At 36.9% G+C, this 15,839-nt stretch overlaps 1 protein-coding gene across 11 annotated transcripts in view; it reads left to right on the top strand.

Annotated features, from left to right (window-relative positions):
- Positions 1-11,698, top strand: part of PLCH1 (phospholipase C eta 1) — a 208,656-nt gene extending 196,958 nt beyond the window's left edge. For 8 of the 11 annotated variants that reach the window (XM_011379263.2, XM_023524229.1, XM_023524226.1 and 5 more), the window contains 5 exons: positions 1,349-1,433; positions 3,284-3,430; positions 3,683-3,762; positions 5,797-6,151; positions 8,503-10,586. In XM_011379263.2, coding sequence (XP_011377565.1) covers positions 1,349-1,433; positions 3,284-3,430; positions 3,683-3,762; positions 5,797-6,151; positions 8,503-10,586 — 2,751 coding nt within the window. Of the gene's footprint in view, positions 1-1,348; positions 1,434-3,283; positions 3,431-3,682; positions 3,763-5,796; positions 6,152-8,502 lie in introns of all 11 variants that reach the window. The other 3 variants (XM_011379273.2, XM_023524242.1, XM_023524252.1) reach the window with 3 other exon arrangements.
- The last annotated feature ends 4,141 nt before the right edge of the window (positions 11,699-15,839 follow it).

Raw genomic sequence — 15,839 nt, 5'->3', positions numbered from 1 at the left:
ACTATTGAATTTCACTCTTTTAGCATCTCATGTACGTTCCAGGAGGATGAAGCAGACACTGTTATCTCGAGTTCACAAATGAGGAATCTGAAGCACAGACACTCACACAACTTGTTAAAAGTCAACACAGGAGCCAAGCTTTGAAATGTGGAGTTGCTCTTCAAGCTTGTGGTCTTGAATTCCTTAAATACAGAAATCACATTCATTAGCTGTCAAAAAATCCAAGATTCCCCCCGCCCCCACACTGGTACAGTTTTACCAAAGGGTTCTAATCAAAGGGAAAACTTTTAGCATAAAATAAATAATTAAAATGAGTCATATTCAACTATTTCATTTAGTAAACAAAAAATATGCGTATCCACTTATTGTCTTACCATGTTATTCCTTTGTACCTCTACCTCTTATTCCCTGAAGTTCCCCACAAAACTCCACAAAATTCTCTTTACTCTTCAAGCTTCTGAAAATACGTTTTCTGAGATTTCACAACTCTGTTTTTTTTAGGGTTTTGATCCTTCATTGCTAATTATCTAGAACTTAAACCACAAAGGAGAGATTATAGATGGCCAACAAATCAGTATTCCTTCCCCCAGTGGAGGGGTAATGTGGGGGAGGTGGGAGGAAGACTAAACACTCATAGTTTTTCTTTTGATTACTTTTTAATCTTTTTAATTTTTTAATATTTTAAAATTTACATTATAGTATACAATTGATTTAACTAAATTAAAAGTCACAAATCAAATGTGGATAGCTTGATTAATTATTATGTAACCCAGTTCAAAGACAGAACTCCTAGAAAGCTTCTGCCCACCCTCCCAGTCAATGCTAACTACTCCCCCATCAAACACCAACCCCTATCATGATAGATTAATTTGTGCTCAAACTTTATGTGCTCTTTTGTGTCTGGCCTGCTCAACATTATGTCTATGTAGCAGAACTTTGTTCTTTTTCATTGTTGTATAGTATTCATTAATGAATATTCTGCAGTTTATCCATCCTACTCATGATAGACATTTAAGTTGTTTCTAGTGTGTGACTATTATGGATACAGCTGCTCTGAGTATTTGCACATGGACAAAAGCTCTCATTTCTGTTGAATATACCCTGAAATGAAGTTGTAGATCATTGGGTAAAATTTGTGTAACATTAATAGATGTTGGCGAACAAAAATTTAATAATTTCTTTTATTCCTTTCTCATCTGAATCTGTTACACCTGGTACAGATTCTCTTTCTTGGTAAGCACCTAAGAAAATGAGTTGCTGTTGAATGTGGACATTCAGGGCAATATTCTCATTAATTAACACATGTGTACAAATGTATTAGTTGTAATACTACACTTTGTTTATATAGATCATCGATCCCTTTGTTGAAGTTGAAATTATTGGATTGCCAGTAGATTGCTGTAAAGATCAAACCCATGTGGTGGATGACAATGGTAAGATGATGCTCTGTGTTCGCTTCAAATCAGTATGCTTTAGAAATGTAATTTACACTGAAAAAGAAAAATGTGTCTACATGGAAGAGAAATTCCTAAGGTCCGTAACTACCATCTGAGTTTATGTTAAGATCTATTTGACATATATAACTAAGTGGGATTGATACATGATATGTTTTGATGGACGAAGGCTCTCAAGACTTTTAAAGCAAATTTTTTCCTAGTAAAAAGAATGAATGCTGTTTAATAGGGATGTGTTAAAACTCTGCTTAGGAAAATGCCTCCATTATATTTTTATATTATGTTTTCATTATATGAGTTGCCTCAAAACTCTTATTTGTGAAGCCTACGTTTGGATGATTTCTCATTTTTTCTTGAGCATGTAAAACTCTAAAGGCAAGTGCAGCATGCTCTGGTTAGAGCATTCTTGTATTTTGGTTGTGTGTAAAGAAGGCTTTCTTTATCAACCTTCATGTCTTTTTCTTAGTAATCTTCTAAAATGTGTTTGTTCATGCATTGGATAAACATTTTTGTACACCTGTTTTTCTCAATACCTAGTCATTAATACTCTCAAGTAAATCTAAACCACAGTTCTCAAAATATTTGAGAAATTAGAGATTCATTGACCCTAAGAGGAGTTATTCTAAGTGCTATTTTAAGGAAAGGAATTTGGGGGTCCAAGAGTAGTACAGACCTGTTACTGAGAAAATAACATGCTTAAAGAAAGCAAACTTCTTATATTATATTTTCCTGCCAGTGTTCAAATAGATTTTTTTTCCCTTAAAATAATAGAGAGGTCAGCACTAAGTCAACAAAAAGACAATTTCTTCTTTTGTTCATTTTGATTATTTTTGTTCCGCAATCATCTCATATATAGGGTTAAATGCTGATGCCCCATGAATCCATACATTTAATAAAACTTATTTTCATTTTTAGAAAGAAAAATCTTATAGAATATTTAAATTTTTATCAATTTAAATAATTGTTTTATCTGAAGAATTTTACCAAGAAATAAATGTTTCGGCTTTTAGAATTTGAATCTAATTAATACCTTCCTGTTTATTTTCAGTAGTTATGAAAATATATCATCTTTCATGTATTAAGATCTTGCTTCATGAGAAGTCACTGGAAATTAATAGCGTATAGTCTAACTAGGCTAATTATGTGACCTTAGGCACATTATTTTCTTTAAACATCAATTTTCTCAACTATGCAATGAGTTATATAATACTTATATTTCTTACTTTAAAAAATGAGCATGTGTTACTTGTGTAATTTTTAAAAGCTTATATAATTTTAAAAGTCAGTAATATACAATTTTTTTAATTAGAAAAAATGAAAACAAAACTGGCTCTGTCACCTTTAGAGGACTGCTATAAGAATTAGCATTGAAATATGCACAGCACCTTATAAAATGTTTGCTGGTGATTATTACAGCAGCACAGTCTTTGGTGGGAGAGAAGTATAATTCTATTGGCAGGGAATGTGGTAGGAATATTCTTTATCAGATGTGTTTGCTAAAACATTCTTAGATCACTGCTCTTTTATTGTCTAAAAGAGCTTTCTCTACAATGCAATTTGGCATCAAAGATTATTAGCATTGATGTAATCATTTACAGGCAATTTTCTCAGCAATTATTTTCCAGCAATGTGGTAAATTCCAAGGTTTTTTGTTTTGTTTTGTTTTGTTTTGTTTTTTTCGGTAAGTCGTCCTGGAGTGGCTTGGTTATCTGCACGAGTTTAATAACGATTGCGAGCAATCTTCACTATCTGCTTTGCAGATGTTGCAGCCAATTCATTTTTAGCCAAGCCCTTTGCTTTTCTGATCTTTCTTTTCCTATTTCTCGGAGGATTTAACCCTATGTGGGAAGAAACCCTGACATTTACAGTACACATGCCAGAAATAGCTTTGGTTCGGTTCCTTGTGTGGGATCACGATCCTATTGGGCGAGACTTCGTTGGGCAAAGAACTGTGACCTTCAGCAGCTTACTGCCTGGTAGGTATAGGTTGGCTTTTTCTCTCTAGACTGACCATTTCATTTTCTTTGGAAGATTTAATATATGATATGTGATATACACAATATATAACAATTATGATATATAAAATGTGTTACATGATAATGTGAGTGTTAACATAATTGCGAAATGTAGAGAACTATAATAAAGACAGAAACTTAATTTGCTTGCACCTGTGGGAAAGTCAAATGCAAGTTCAACTGAAAGGAAACTACTTTCTCTACTTTTCTCAGGCTACCGGCATGTCTATCTGGAAGGACTGACAGAAGCATCCATATTTGTCCACATAACAATCAATGAAATCTACGGGAAGGTAAGAAAGATTACAAGGTTTAAAGCCATGTGCGACAATAATATGGTTCTTAAAAAAAGTTATTTATTGACTAATTACTTCAAAGGACTGTACATCTTGACAAGCTGTTCTTTAGCAGGAAGGAAACTTTGGGGAGCCCGGTGAGGCGAGCCTAGTGTGCTATCCTGCCCTCAGGTCCCAATCCGCATGTGCTCATTCTACTCTTCAAGGGTTTGTCCTTATTCCTTCCACCCAGGCTGTCTCTCTGGGGTTATGAGAAAACTATTCTCTAAGATGATTATTTTGTTTGGCTAAAACATTAAAGATATAGTTAAACATTGAATTTTATTTTAATTCTTAAAAAGTCTCAGCTGGCTGCAGTGGGAAATATAGTATCTCAGATATTCGATGAATTAATTACTTGTACTAACCAAGCTGTAATCCTACCCAGTTCTAGGCAGGGCGCTTCCATTTGTTGCCATTGTATTTAACCCCAAACCTAAAACTTGTGAATGAATTTAAATCTATCACAAGACTTAAAAGAAAGAGATCACAAAAATGTTATTCTAGTTCTCTCCTGATGCTGCGCTCTGCACTGTAGAACTTACTTGCGGTTTATAAATCAGTAGGCTGTCTTCTGGTCTTGCCAAGTAATTGGGGACTTGGCCACTGGAATGAATTTTTAGGACCAGATGTGTGTTGGAGGGACTGTGAGAGCATTGAATAAGGCCCAGGAATGATCCATGCTCTTCTCCAGAAAGCCTGTATAGCCTAGAACTTCTCCGGCAGAGGCATGTATGTTCTCTGTGCCTCAGCTTCCTCATCTGCAAATGTGGGGTAAAAATAGTACCTACCTCATAAGTACATAAATAAATGTTATCTTTGGAAATCTGTCTGGCCCATAGTAAATGCTCAAAAATGTTGGCTAATGATATTGTTGTGACTAGAAGCCAATTGCTAGGGAATGGACCAATTCAGCCTAAATTAGGGGTAAACGTTTCTCACAGTTGCTGAAGGTGGGGTGGGGTGCTAAGGATCCTAATTTCTAAGAGTGATGAAGCTTTATTCCACGACTTGCTATGCCTAGTCCTGGGTTTCTGTTTGTGCTGCTTGTTGAGATCTTTCTTCTGGCCTTAAATGCTCATAAATGTAAATAATTGAAAAGCGATTCTTGAATTTCAAGGAAGCCAGGTTAACTAAGTCATTTCTCTAGCATTTGTCATGCTTGAGGGAAACAATAAAATTCAGAAGTTGTTTAAAACTTGATCCAGAAATAAATTTAAAATATGAAAAAGAAAGTGTTCCATGGACTTCTCTCTCAAATGTCCTCTTATAAGTCATGTTATTTATTCCTTTCAAGGTCTGTGTGGGTTGGGATGCACAAGCCACAAAGTAGTGGTGGGGGAGTTGAGCAATGAATGGATCTGTGGCTAAAAACTAAAAAATCACCCAAACTGAAAGAAATGATTTTTAGAACATAAGCGTTTTTCTTTTCTTGCGTTTGCTGTACCACCTTCCTAAATGAGCCCAAATTGTGTTTTGTTTTTTCACTTGCAGTGGAGCCCTTTAATACTCAACCCCAGTTATACTATATTGCACTTTCTAGGAGCTACAAAGGTAGTTTCTCAGCGTGGTGCTTTGTTCTTGCTGGCATATTTTGTTTTAAATGGTTACGGCAGCATGCTATCTCATGTCATTCCATTTTTCTGCTTACCACCTTGAAACATGCATCTGTTGCTTTAAGGCAGCCGAAGTTCTTAACAGTCTATTAACTGCAGAAAGTTTTCCTACCATCTTGTCATCTCTGGGTAGGAAACTTCTGGGAAAACTTGGTTGTGAAAATTGGAAGGCTGCCTTCCTCACAAAGTAAGATTGAGAAGATGTGCATGACAGTGTGCTAACATGTTGTGAGCTGCTGCTTTCTTGGTCTGAATATAATCCAATGGCTGTAAAATTTCATTTTGTATCCATTGTTCATGGAGCTCTCATTTAAAAGGCAAGTCATTGACATAGTGGCATTTGTTTAACTTGTGGTTGATCCTTTTGTATCTTTAGAACAGACAGCTCCAAGGTCTGAAGGGACTGTTCAATAAGAATCCCAGGCACGGTTCTTCAGAAAACAATCCCCATTATGTTCGGAAAAGGTCAATTGGAGACAAAATTCTGCGACGCACAGTCAGCGCTCCAGCCAAAGGCAGGAAAAAGAGCAAAATGGGCTTCCAAGAAATGGTAGAGATAAAGGATTCTGTGTCTGAGGCTGCGAGAGATCAAGATGGTGTCCTGAGGAGGACCACACGGAGTCTGCAAGTGCGCCCTGTCTCTATGCCTGTTGACAAAAGCTTTCTGGGGGCTTTGTCACTGCCTATCTCCGAAACAGCAAAAGTCACTGAAGGAAAAGATAACTCTCTGGGTAAGCTGCTTTCAGTTTCTCTAAAAATAAATCCCTATAAGCTGCATTTTGGTCGCTGATTATCTTTATGACATGGTCGACATTTTGTAGTCAAAGTAAAACATACCGAAAAATAAATAATAATTAATGTTATCTTTTAGACCAGATTTTAAACTTTGAGGGGAGAGTGGTAAAGTGCTGTTTCCTAGTCACCTAAAGCCTTAAAATCACATTGACATCTGAAATGGACAAGGAGGGGTGAGAGGAACCATCAGGGGTGATGGCACTGAGGTATGATAGAGGGAGGGGGAGGTGAAACCTGCAAAATATGAGCAGATATCTTGGTTTTCTAACCGGGTACCACATTTACTGATTGTTCTGAGGTTGAGCAGAATTATATTGATTTTTCTGAAGTCAAATAAAGTCATATTTCTCTCCCTGCCATATAATACATTTCTGCGATTGGAAATGTTTATGGAGAAAGGAAAAGCCAGATGTTAAAAGCAAGCCACCGACTTTGTTTGAGAAATCTTTGCTTCCTCAAGAGGTAGCTTAGGCAATGTTTTCCTGTGGTCACATTTCCCCGATCACTGGATGTCGGTAGGGAAGGAAGCATGTCTGTGGCTCCTTTCCAGTTTTAGGTTCCTCAAGCACAGGGACCAGTCATCACCCATCTTTTCCCCTAATTTGAGCATAATGCTTCACTCATATCAAGAACTTGATCAAGAGTGATGCATGCTCTGCAGTGTGCCAAAGAACTCGACTTGTGTCAGTGACTCCTCCTTCTCCTGTCTTATTCTAGGTAATTTAAGCACCAAAACAGTGTCCATTTGATGTCTCTGCAAGAAATATGTTTTAATTAAATCGGAATCATCTCAGACAAGTAGACTGTGATACCTGCTTATTTTAGCAAAATTCTCCTTTTAACATAGAATCTAATTTCGATGATCTATTTTCTCACAAACACCATTTTATTTATATTGATTTTCATTGTAAGATATTCTAGGGAGACAAACCAATTTTTGAATGATTTGAAGAGAAAAAGGGAGTTTAAGAGTTTGAAATTTTGCTAAGAGCAATATTAGAAGAGATGAAATATGTGGTTTAAAAATTATTTCAAAACTCCATTTTGGGAGAAAATAAAGCTGTATTCAATAGAAATTGGTAATTATTCTATTATTGCCAAAATTAAGATGTTAATACCATAAGGTGAGTTAGAAAGCAATATTGAGGTGATTTTTCTTTCCTTCCATTAAAAAACAAATATATAAGTTAGTCATTGATAGATATACAGACAGACAGATAAAACTTGTGGTAAATATGGAGCAATATATAACCATGGAATGATTCAAATTATAATGTAGAAAAAATGTTAAGTGGAGAAAATGCTGAATACAAAATTCTATACATAGTTTCGTTCCTCTACAAAAACACAGTGGCTGTCTCTGAGTAATAACATCATAGGATATGTAAATTTTTTCCTTATAACTTTTGAGTTTATCAAAACTTTATGATGAATTTTTTAGTTAAGCAAATTTTTCTTTCTTGTATGTAATAACTGAAAACATTTAAGCACTATTAAAATAATCTGATCAAGAATACTCTAACACTTAGGACTGGCTGAGCCCTATTCTAAGCATGATAGGGGTACTCCAAATTACTGTGAATTGTGTTTTTATAAATTTCCTTACTGTGCTTGATATTTTACTGCCTCTTTTAGGGGAGAATGAGATATGAAATGCATATTAAAAACAAAAATATGATTAACAGAAAATTACGTATTAGCAATGGCATAGAATTGCCGACCAATTCTTGATTCTTACATTTTAGTCAAAAGATATTATTTTAGTACATTTATTGCACCTTCCAATTTGTTTTAGAAGTTAATTAAATTAGATCTTTTGCCAAACTGTTTTTTTTTAGTATGATTTGTGCTTTTACTAATATGTGCCTAACTTTGAAAGCTTAAGTATCTTGCTTACAGGTACCAAAATGCTTTGTTTAACAGAGCTGTCTTGTTCTGTTTTTATTGCCATGCTTCTGTGTAGTACAAATCTGAATAGGAAACAACTTAAGGTAATCTTCACTGTAAAAGTATGGTAACTCATTGACATTTTTTTGATAATGAATATTACATCCTTAACTGATGTAATAGATTTTCAAAGGGAAGCTTCAGTGAAATTTTTATAAGTATATTTCACCATTTATTCATCACACAGATACTTTGTTGCAAATCTATATAATCCATAATTATACTCTGTCACAATGTAACTGATTTACATTCTCCATTTGTCTGTCTGAAGACAAACATGAGTGTTTGCAGCTCCTACGTAAACCTAAATGTCACCTAAAATGTTGTTTGTTTCATTCAGCAGAAGATAAAGATGGCAGCAGAAATGAGGAGGCAAATATAAAAGACCAGCATTTTCCAAATTTCAATGAAAGGATACCCTCTTCCTCTAGTGCTCTTCTCCACGAAGACTACAGCCAAAAGGACTTTGCTGTTTCTACAGCCAACATGTCAATCATTGAGCAGTTGGGAGTGCCAGGTCCTAAGGGTGGGAGAACCAAATCAAACATGTCAGGCGATTGCCAGGAACACCACTGCCCCAATAAATCCCTCTCACCAAGTCAGCATTTGACTCTTAATCCTGCAGTTAACCTAACATATGATCTGTCTGGTATGAAAACCAAGGAAAACAGGAATGCTGTTGGCTTTGTGGAAGGGAAAAGCACATTGTCAGGAGGCATCTTTTCTCAAAGCAATCTGGAGATTAAGAACTTGGAAGGTAATTGTGGTAAGAGCAGGGCTGCAACATCCTTTTCTTTGTCAGATGTCTCTATGCTCTGTTCTGACATACCTGACGTACATTCTATGGAGATTCTGCAGGATAGTGAAATTTCCCATCTTATTGACAATGTCACTTTAACCAATGAGGATGATCCAGGCAGCTCTATCTCAGCACTGATTGGCCAGTTTGGTGAGACCAGTGATCAGGCTAACCTCACAGTTGCTTCTCATCTTCATAGCACCAGTGTAATGTCAGGCCATCCTCCCTTACCCATTATGGACATAAAAACGCCTTTCAAGCATGGCTTCTCCAAAGGAAAACCCAAGTCCTTCTTACTATGCTCATCTCCTGAGCCAATTGCGTCCTCAAGTCCTGAGACCTCTGAACGCTCAACACACACAGTTGTTTGTGAAACTACCTGCACTCCCACTGTCTTTAAAACCAAACCAGATGATGACCTTTCTGATAAGGCCAAGACGGCAGCCATGGAAAGTAATCTGCCTCATTTCTCTAATACTTCTCGCTGCTGGGTACCCAAAAGTCTCACTGGAAAAGATTGGGAAATACTGAAGAACCACAGCCCTGACTCTTCCACTGACTTGACACTGGGAGGTGTAATAGCTGGCCCTACTCTCTGTTTAAATTCTGGGGAGAGCAGTCTCGTGGAAATGGATGGAGACTCAGAAAATCTGTCTGTAACAACCTATGAATATATGAGAGAAGGCACAAGTCACGTTGCATCTCCTTCAAAACTGAAGTACAGTCAGGATGTGGTGGAACGTGTTCAAAGAGGCTTGAGAAATGGCTACTATAAAGAGACTCTCCACCCTTCTGTCTCTGAAATATTCAACAATGTTCAAGATGTCAAAAATCAGAGTATTCCTTGTCTAGCTCATCAGGGTGCTGGTTTTATGCATAAGCATTTCTCAAATTCAGATGCAAAAATGAATCAAACCTGCGTGTCCTGGTCTTGTGCTCAAGACTTGCATGCCCCTGCACCCAGGCAGTCCCCACACCCTCCTCTGCCTGCTCTGAAGCTGCCCAGTCCTTGCAAATCCAAAAGTCTCGGAGACTTAACATCAGAGGACATCGCCTGCAATTTTGAAAGCAAGTACCAGTGTATCAGTAAGAGTTTTGTTACAACCGGCGTCAGAGACAGGAAAGCTGTGACTATGAAGACAAAGTCGTTAGAACCTATGGATGGCCTGACCGAGCAGCTGCGGAAGCTTGTGTCCTTCGACCAGGAAGACGGTTGCCAAATGCTGTATTCAAAGCAGGATGCCAGTCAGTTCCCCAGGGCACTGGTCAGAAAGTTGTCATCCAGAAGTCAGAGCAGAGTGCGCAATATTGCCAGTCGTGCCAAGGAAAAGCAGGAAGCCAACAAGCAAAAAGGTGGGAACCCCGGCAACGTGGGAGGAGTGATTCTTCGAAACAAACCCTCAGCGCCCCCGTCCACAGGAAACCGGCACTCTACCGGCTCCTACATTGCGGGCTACCTGAGCAGCGCCAACGACGATGGCGAGGAGGGCCGCGGCATCCCCGAGGGCGCATGCGCAGCCCTGCGCGCTGGCCACGCCGACCAGTTTTGTTCGGATAATTCCGTTTTGCAGGCAGAGCCAAGCAGTGATGATAAACCAGAAATTTATTTTCTTTTGAGACTGTGAATTACATAAAGCTGCATTTTCAATGTTTACAAGGTATTCTGTAGAATTGTCAGAGCTTCCAGTTTTTAGTAAATATGGTCCTTGGCTTTGAAATGATTTTAACATGTATTTTTAAACTTGTATTTTGGTCTCCCTTTGACTCCATGTGTTTGTCCTGTTTATGCGTTTGTATACCGATTTCGGTGACATTTCCCATGTGCCTATGATCTTTCTTCCCTGAGGTGTAAACTCTACCGGTATGAAATATGTGCATGCCCTAGATGTGAAACTTCTCAGCAGCTTGGGTTACATTGTAAATTTGTTTCACTCAGATCCTCTTTACTCTGTGTCCTCAGATCACAGTCACAAATGTTGTCATTTTTACTCTCTAACTCTTGAGTTAATTAAGAGACTTTTCAAAGGACAAAGGGATGAATTCATTATTTTAAAGCCATTATCATGTTTTCTATTTTTCCTTCTTTGTTGAGAAACCAGATGCATTTTTATACCTCAGTTAAAAGAAGATTAAAATAGTTACCTTATCTTTTAGGATCTCTGCCCCACCCAGAATGAGAGTTTAAAGGAGATTGGTAGCTGCTTCCCCCGGACCCTTTCATTTTAGAGTAGGCCGTGAGAGCCTGAGGAATAAAGCAAACTTCTGTATATAAGAACAAGATTGTTTTACATAAATTTTGTTACATATTTTTGCTAAAGGCTTTGTATGTAACAAGAACACAGTTGCCAAGCTATTTGCTGTACTTTTGAATTTTCTGATTAAATTATAGGCTACAAATAATGGCTTTCAGAATGAGGGACTTCCATCAGATGCTAACAATCATAGTAGCAGAAATTGAAAATTTTCAGTAGCAGAAATTGAAAACTTCCCCTAAAGCTTTCAAGAAAAAAAAAAAAACTTTCTCATAATCAAATGAATAGATAATTAGAAGAAACCTTTTTTTTTTTTTTCCTTCAGGGAGCCAAGTAACTATATTTTAGTACCAACATACATTATTTTCACTGTGAATCCATTTTTTACTGCATGTTCAGATGTCCCTCTTTGCTTTTTTTGTAACATTAACTGCAATGATGTTCTTGAAATTCACAAAAATATAATTAAAGCAGATTTTTAAATACTTGGTGAGGTTCTTTCAATCAAAGTTCATATGATGACTGTTGAGTAAGTAATCCAGAGCCCTTGGAAATATTTTTCGTTTCTTCACAGCAGAAAGGATAAGTTTTACAGGGGACAATTTTAAGCAGCAATTCATGTCTCTGAGTGTTTTCATCATGCTTTAAAAGCCGTATTGGTAAGGTGAGTTGAAAAGAAATAAAATATAATGAGTTTCTTTGTATTTGGGGTTGATAGTGCTAGTTTAAAAATATTCGTTCCCAAATCCTGCCTTGGAGGGAGAGGAGATAGGGAAAGGCAGGCAGGATGCTGTATTTGGTACATCAGACTACCTGAAGCTTTGTTGTGCGGGGGAAGAGTGGGGAAGAAAGCCATCAGACCCTGGTTACCCTCAGTCTCCAGCTCCGAGCTTCCCCCAATACTGAGGGTCTTCCTTTCTTTGAGCAAGCCCTGGGATGCTGCCTGGCATAAGAATGCAATGGTGAAAGGGATAATTACCAATTTTGATCCCCTTAATGAACTTGAGACATTTTTGTCTTCTTGAGAGTTCTGAATCTACAAAGTTTTATCCTGAGACCTTGGCTTGTTTTTAAAGTATACTTATCTTAAAAGAGATTGACATGGAAAGATCTTTTCTAGAGGGACCATTTGAGATCTTGCTCCCTGGCATATGCCATCAGTTTGGCTCAAATAAACTCTTACAAAAATTTAAAAAAAAAAAAAGAAAAAGAAAAAATTGACACAATATAAAGTTATTGAAATTCACTTTCAAAGAGAGAATTTAGCTGCCTTCTGTAGTTTGACAAAATCTGTATCCTTAAATCCAGGAGTTTACATGTCAATCCTGACTCTAAGTGATCTAGTAGTAACTTAAACATTTGATGCCAAGTGATGGGTTATCAGATCAACCCCCAGGTGCCCAGGTGTGTCTGTTGCCCATACATATAGTATTCCTCCACTGGTAGGACTTAGGAAGAGAAAACGACTTCAGAACTACAATTCGGGGATTGCCTAATAAGAAAGAGGAAGCAATAGATCTTAAATTCTACTACAACTTTCAGTGTTCAGGTTAAACTCCCAATCAGGGTTTCTTTCATTTGTTGGAAGAATGGATCAGGAACTTAGTCACAAGGAAATCACATAGTAAGTGAGATCTCTAGCCAGGTATTAACAGGACTATTTTTTTTTTTTTTTTTTCCATGTTTGAGAGCTAATGAGTCCAGGAAGCCCACAGTATCTGCGAAGTCTGACTAGAGCAAGCCCTGTGGAGTTTCAAAGTTTTCTCATCTGACTCCTTTCTTAGAGGATAGATAGAATATACCAAGACTGAGCAGTTACAGGTGGCTGAGAGTTACCTGCCGCAGTGGCAATGACCACAGAGGACAGAGTAAAGTTTCTTAATATAAATCTGATCAAGCCCACTTAAAAGGCTTTAATGGATCCCTATCACTTTTGGAAAAAGTTTTCATAGCCTTGCATACAAGATCTTTGATTCGGTGCCCTTGTCTGTTTCTATAACCTGGTTTTCCTCTGTCTTAGAATGTTCTTTCCTTCTTTGCCCACTACATTTTCCAAGATGTATCCTGGAAGATTCTTTCCTCTAGAGAGCCTTCTCCGATTGTCATCTCCTTTCCTCTGGTTGCACTGAACTCATCAAGAATTACACAATTCCATTTGGAGGTCTCCATTTCCACTTCGTTGTATCAATCTGTTCTCATGTCTGCCTCATCCACTAGACTTCCACCTCTCTGAGGGCAGTAATTATGCTTTGTGCCTTTCCCCTAGTTCAAGGCCTGGTACCAGTTTGCACTGAGTAACAGTTGATAATTGATGAAAAAGAGAACTTAGGCAAAATATGAGAGAAAACATTTGTCTAATGCCTGTTGTGTGCATGGAAGGAGGAGGAGGCACAGAATCTTGTTTCAAGTAGTTTGTATGGTGATGACTGAGTTTATCTGTTTCCTTTAATTCTCTCATTTCCCTATTTCTATCAAGCCCATCCTTTTCTCTCCTCCTTTAATTTAGTATCTATTTAGTCATAAAGCATTCTGCAATTTAAAAAGACTTTTATATATAGTGCATCACATTTGGTCCTTGCAAACTGTTGTGAAAAGGTGAGATTACGATTATCTTCATTTCGTAATTCTTAAAATGAACTCCAGTGAACCTATGATTTGCCCAAGGTCTTGGGGGCTGGGAAATAGCCAAGCAAGGTTAATCTATCTCCTTGGTCTTCTTTCCCTTATATACCACTGCCTTCCCTGAAGACTTTAATAAATATTTAGTTAGCATCTATTCTGGGCTAGCCATTCAGCTGGGTGTTAGGATTATGACAACAGGAACTTGTCTTTAGGCAGCCACAAGCTCGTAGAGATGCTGAGATACAATATGTTGGTTTTGTTCCAAATGTCTAAATAATTAGAACATATTACATATGGTAGTTGAAAATGTAAGAAAAGAGAATTAGCTATTACTGTACATATGACATCCATAAATGTCCCACTTTTTAAAAATTTATAAACTTTATTTTTTAGAGCAGTTTTAGGTTTACGGCAAAATCGAGGAGGAGATACAAAGATATCCCATATACCACTGTCACCCAATCTCTCCCCTGACACACACACAAAGCTCTCCACTATCTACATCACCCGCTACAGTGGATATATTTATTACAATTGATGGATCTACTGACATATCATTATCACCCAAAGGCCATAGTTTACAGTAGGGTTCACTCTTGATGTTTACATTCTATGGGTTTTGACAAATGTATAAGATGTATCCATCGTTGTAGTGTCATACAGAATAGTTACTGCTCCCAAATCCTTTCTGCTCTGCCTATTCATCCCTATTCCCTCCTCTCCAGGCCCTGGAAACCACTTAAATTTTTATTGTCTCCACAGTTTTGCCTTTTTCCAGAATGTCTTATTCTTGAATTATACAGCCTTTCATATTGGCTTCTTTCACTTAGTAATATGCATTTAAATTTCCTTCATGTCTTTTCATGGCCTGATAGCTCATTTCTTTTTAGTGCTAAATAATATTGTTGTCTCATGTACCATTTATTTATTCATTCACCTACTGCAGGATATTTTAGTTGCTTCCAAGTTCTGGTAATTATGAATAAAGCTGCTATAAATATCCATGTGCAGGTTTTTGTATAGACATAAGTTTTTGGTTCATTTGGGTAAATACCAAAGAGCACAGTTACTGGATTATATGGTAAGCATATGCTTAGTTTTACACGAATCTGCCAAACCGTCTTATAAAGTGGCTGTACCATTTTGCATTCAAACCAGCAATGAATGAGAGTTCTTGTTGCTCCACGTCCTCACTAGCATTGTTCTTTTCTTTCTCAATCGAAATACCCTGAGTTGATTTCCATAAAATAACTTGCTGGGATTTTGATTGAGATCGTGTTGAATCTATAGATAAAGGTGGGAAGAACTGACATCTTGACAATATTGAGTCAGTCTAACTTGTAATATCTTTCCATTTATTTTATTCTCCTTAGATCTTTCTCTTCAAAGTTTTATAGTTTTCCTCATAGATTTGTACATATTTTGTTAGATTTATACCTGAGTATTTTATTTTGGGGGTGCTAATATAAATGGCAATGTGTTTTTAATTTCAAATTCCACTAGTTTATTCCTAGTATAAGGAAAGTAATTGACTTCTGTATATTAACTTTGTATCCTGCAACCTTGCTATAATCACTTTTTAGTTCCAGGAGGGTTTTTTTTTTTTTTTTTTGGTCGATTCTTTTAGATTTTCTACATAGACAATCATGTCATCTACAAATAAAGCTAGTTTTATTTTTTGCCTTTTTAATCTGAATACCTTTTATTTTATTCCTTTTATTATTTCCTTTCCTTGTCTTCTTATGTTAGCTAGGACTTCCAGTATGATATTGAAAAGCATTGGTGAGAGTGAACATCCTTGCCTAATTCCTGATTTTAGCAGTAAAGCTTCGAGTTTCTCACCATTGAGTGTGATGTTAGTTGTTAGTTTTTTGTACATGTTCTTTATCAAGTTGAACATGTTTCCCTATATTTCTAGTTTTCTGGTTTATCATGAACGTGTGCTGGATTTTGTCAAATACTCTTTATGCATCTGTTAATATGACTATGTGATTTTTCTTCTTT

This window comes from Pteropus vampyrus, unplaced genomic scaffold (assembly GCF_000151845.1).
Source record: "Pteropus vampyrus isolate Shadow unplaced genomic scaffold, Pvam_2.0 Scaffold12, whole genome shotgun sequence".
In the NCBI taxonomy this organism is placed as follows: domain Eukaryota; kingdom Metazoa; phylum Chordata; class Mammalia; order Chiroptera; family Pteropodidae; genus Pteropus; species Pteropus vampyrus.
This window is presented reverse-complemented; position numbering and strand designations above follow the sequence as displayed.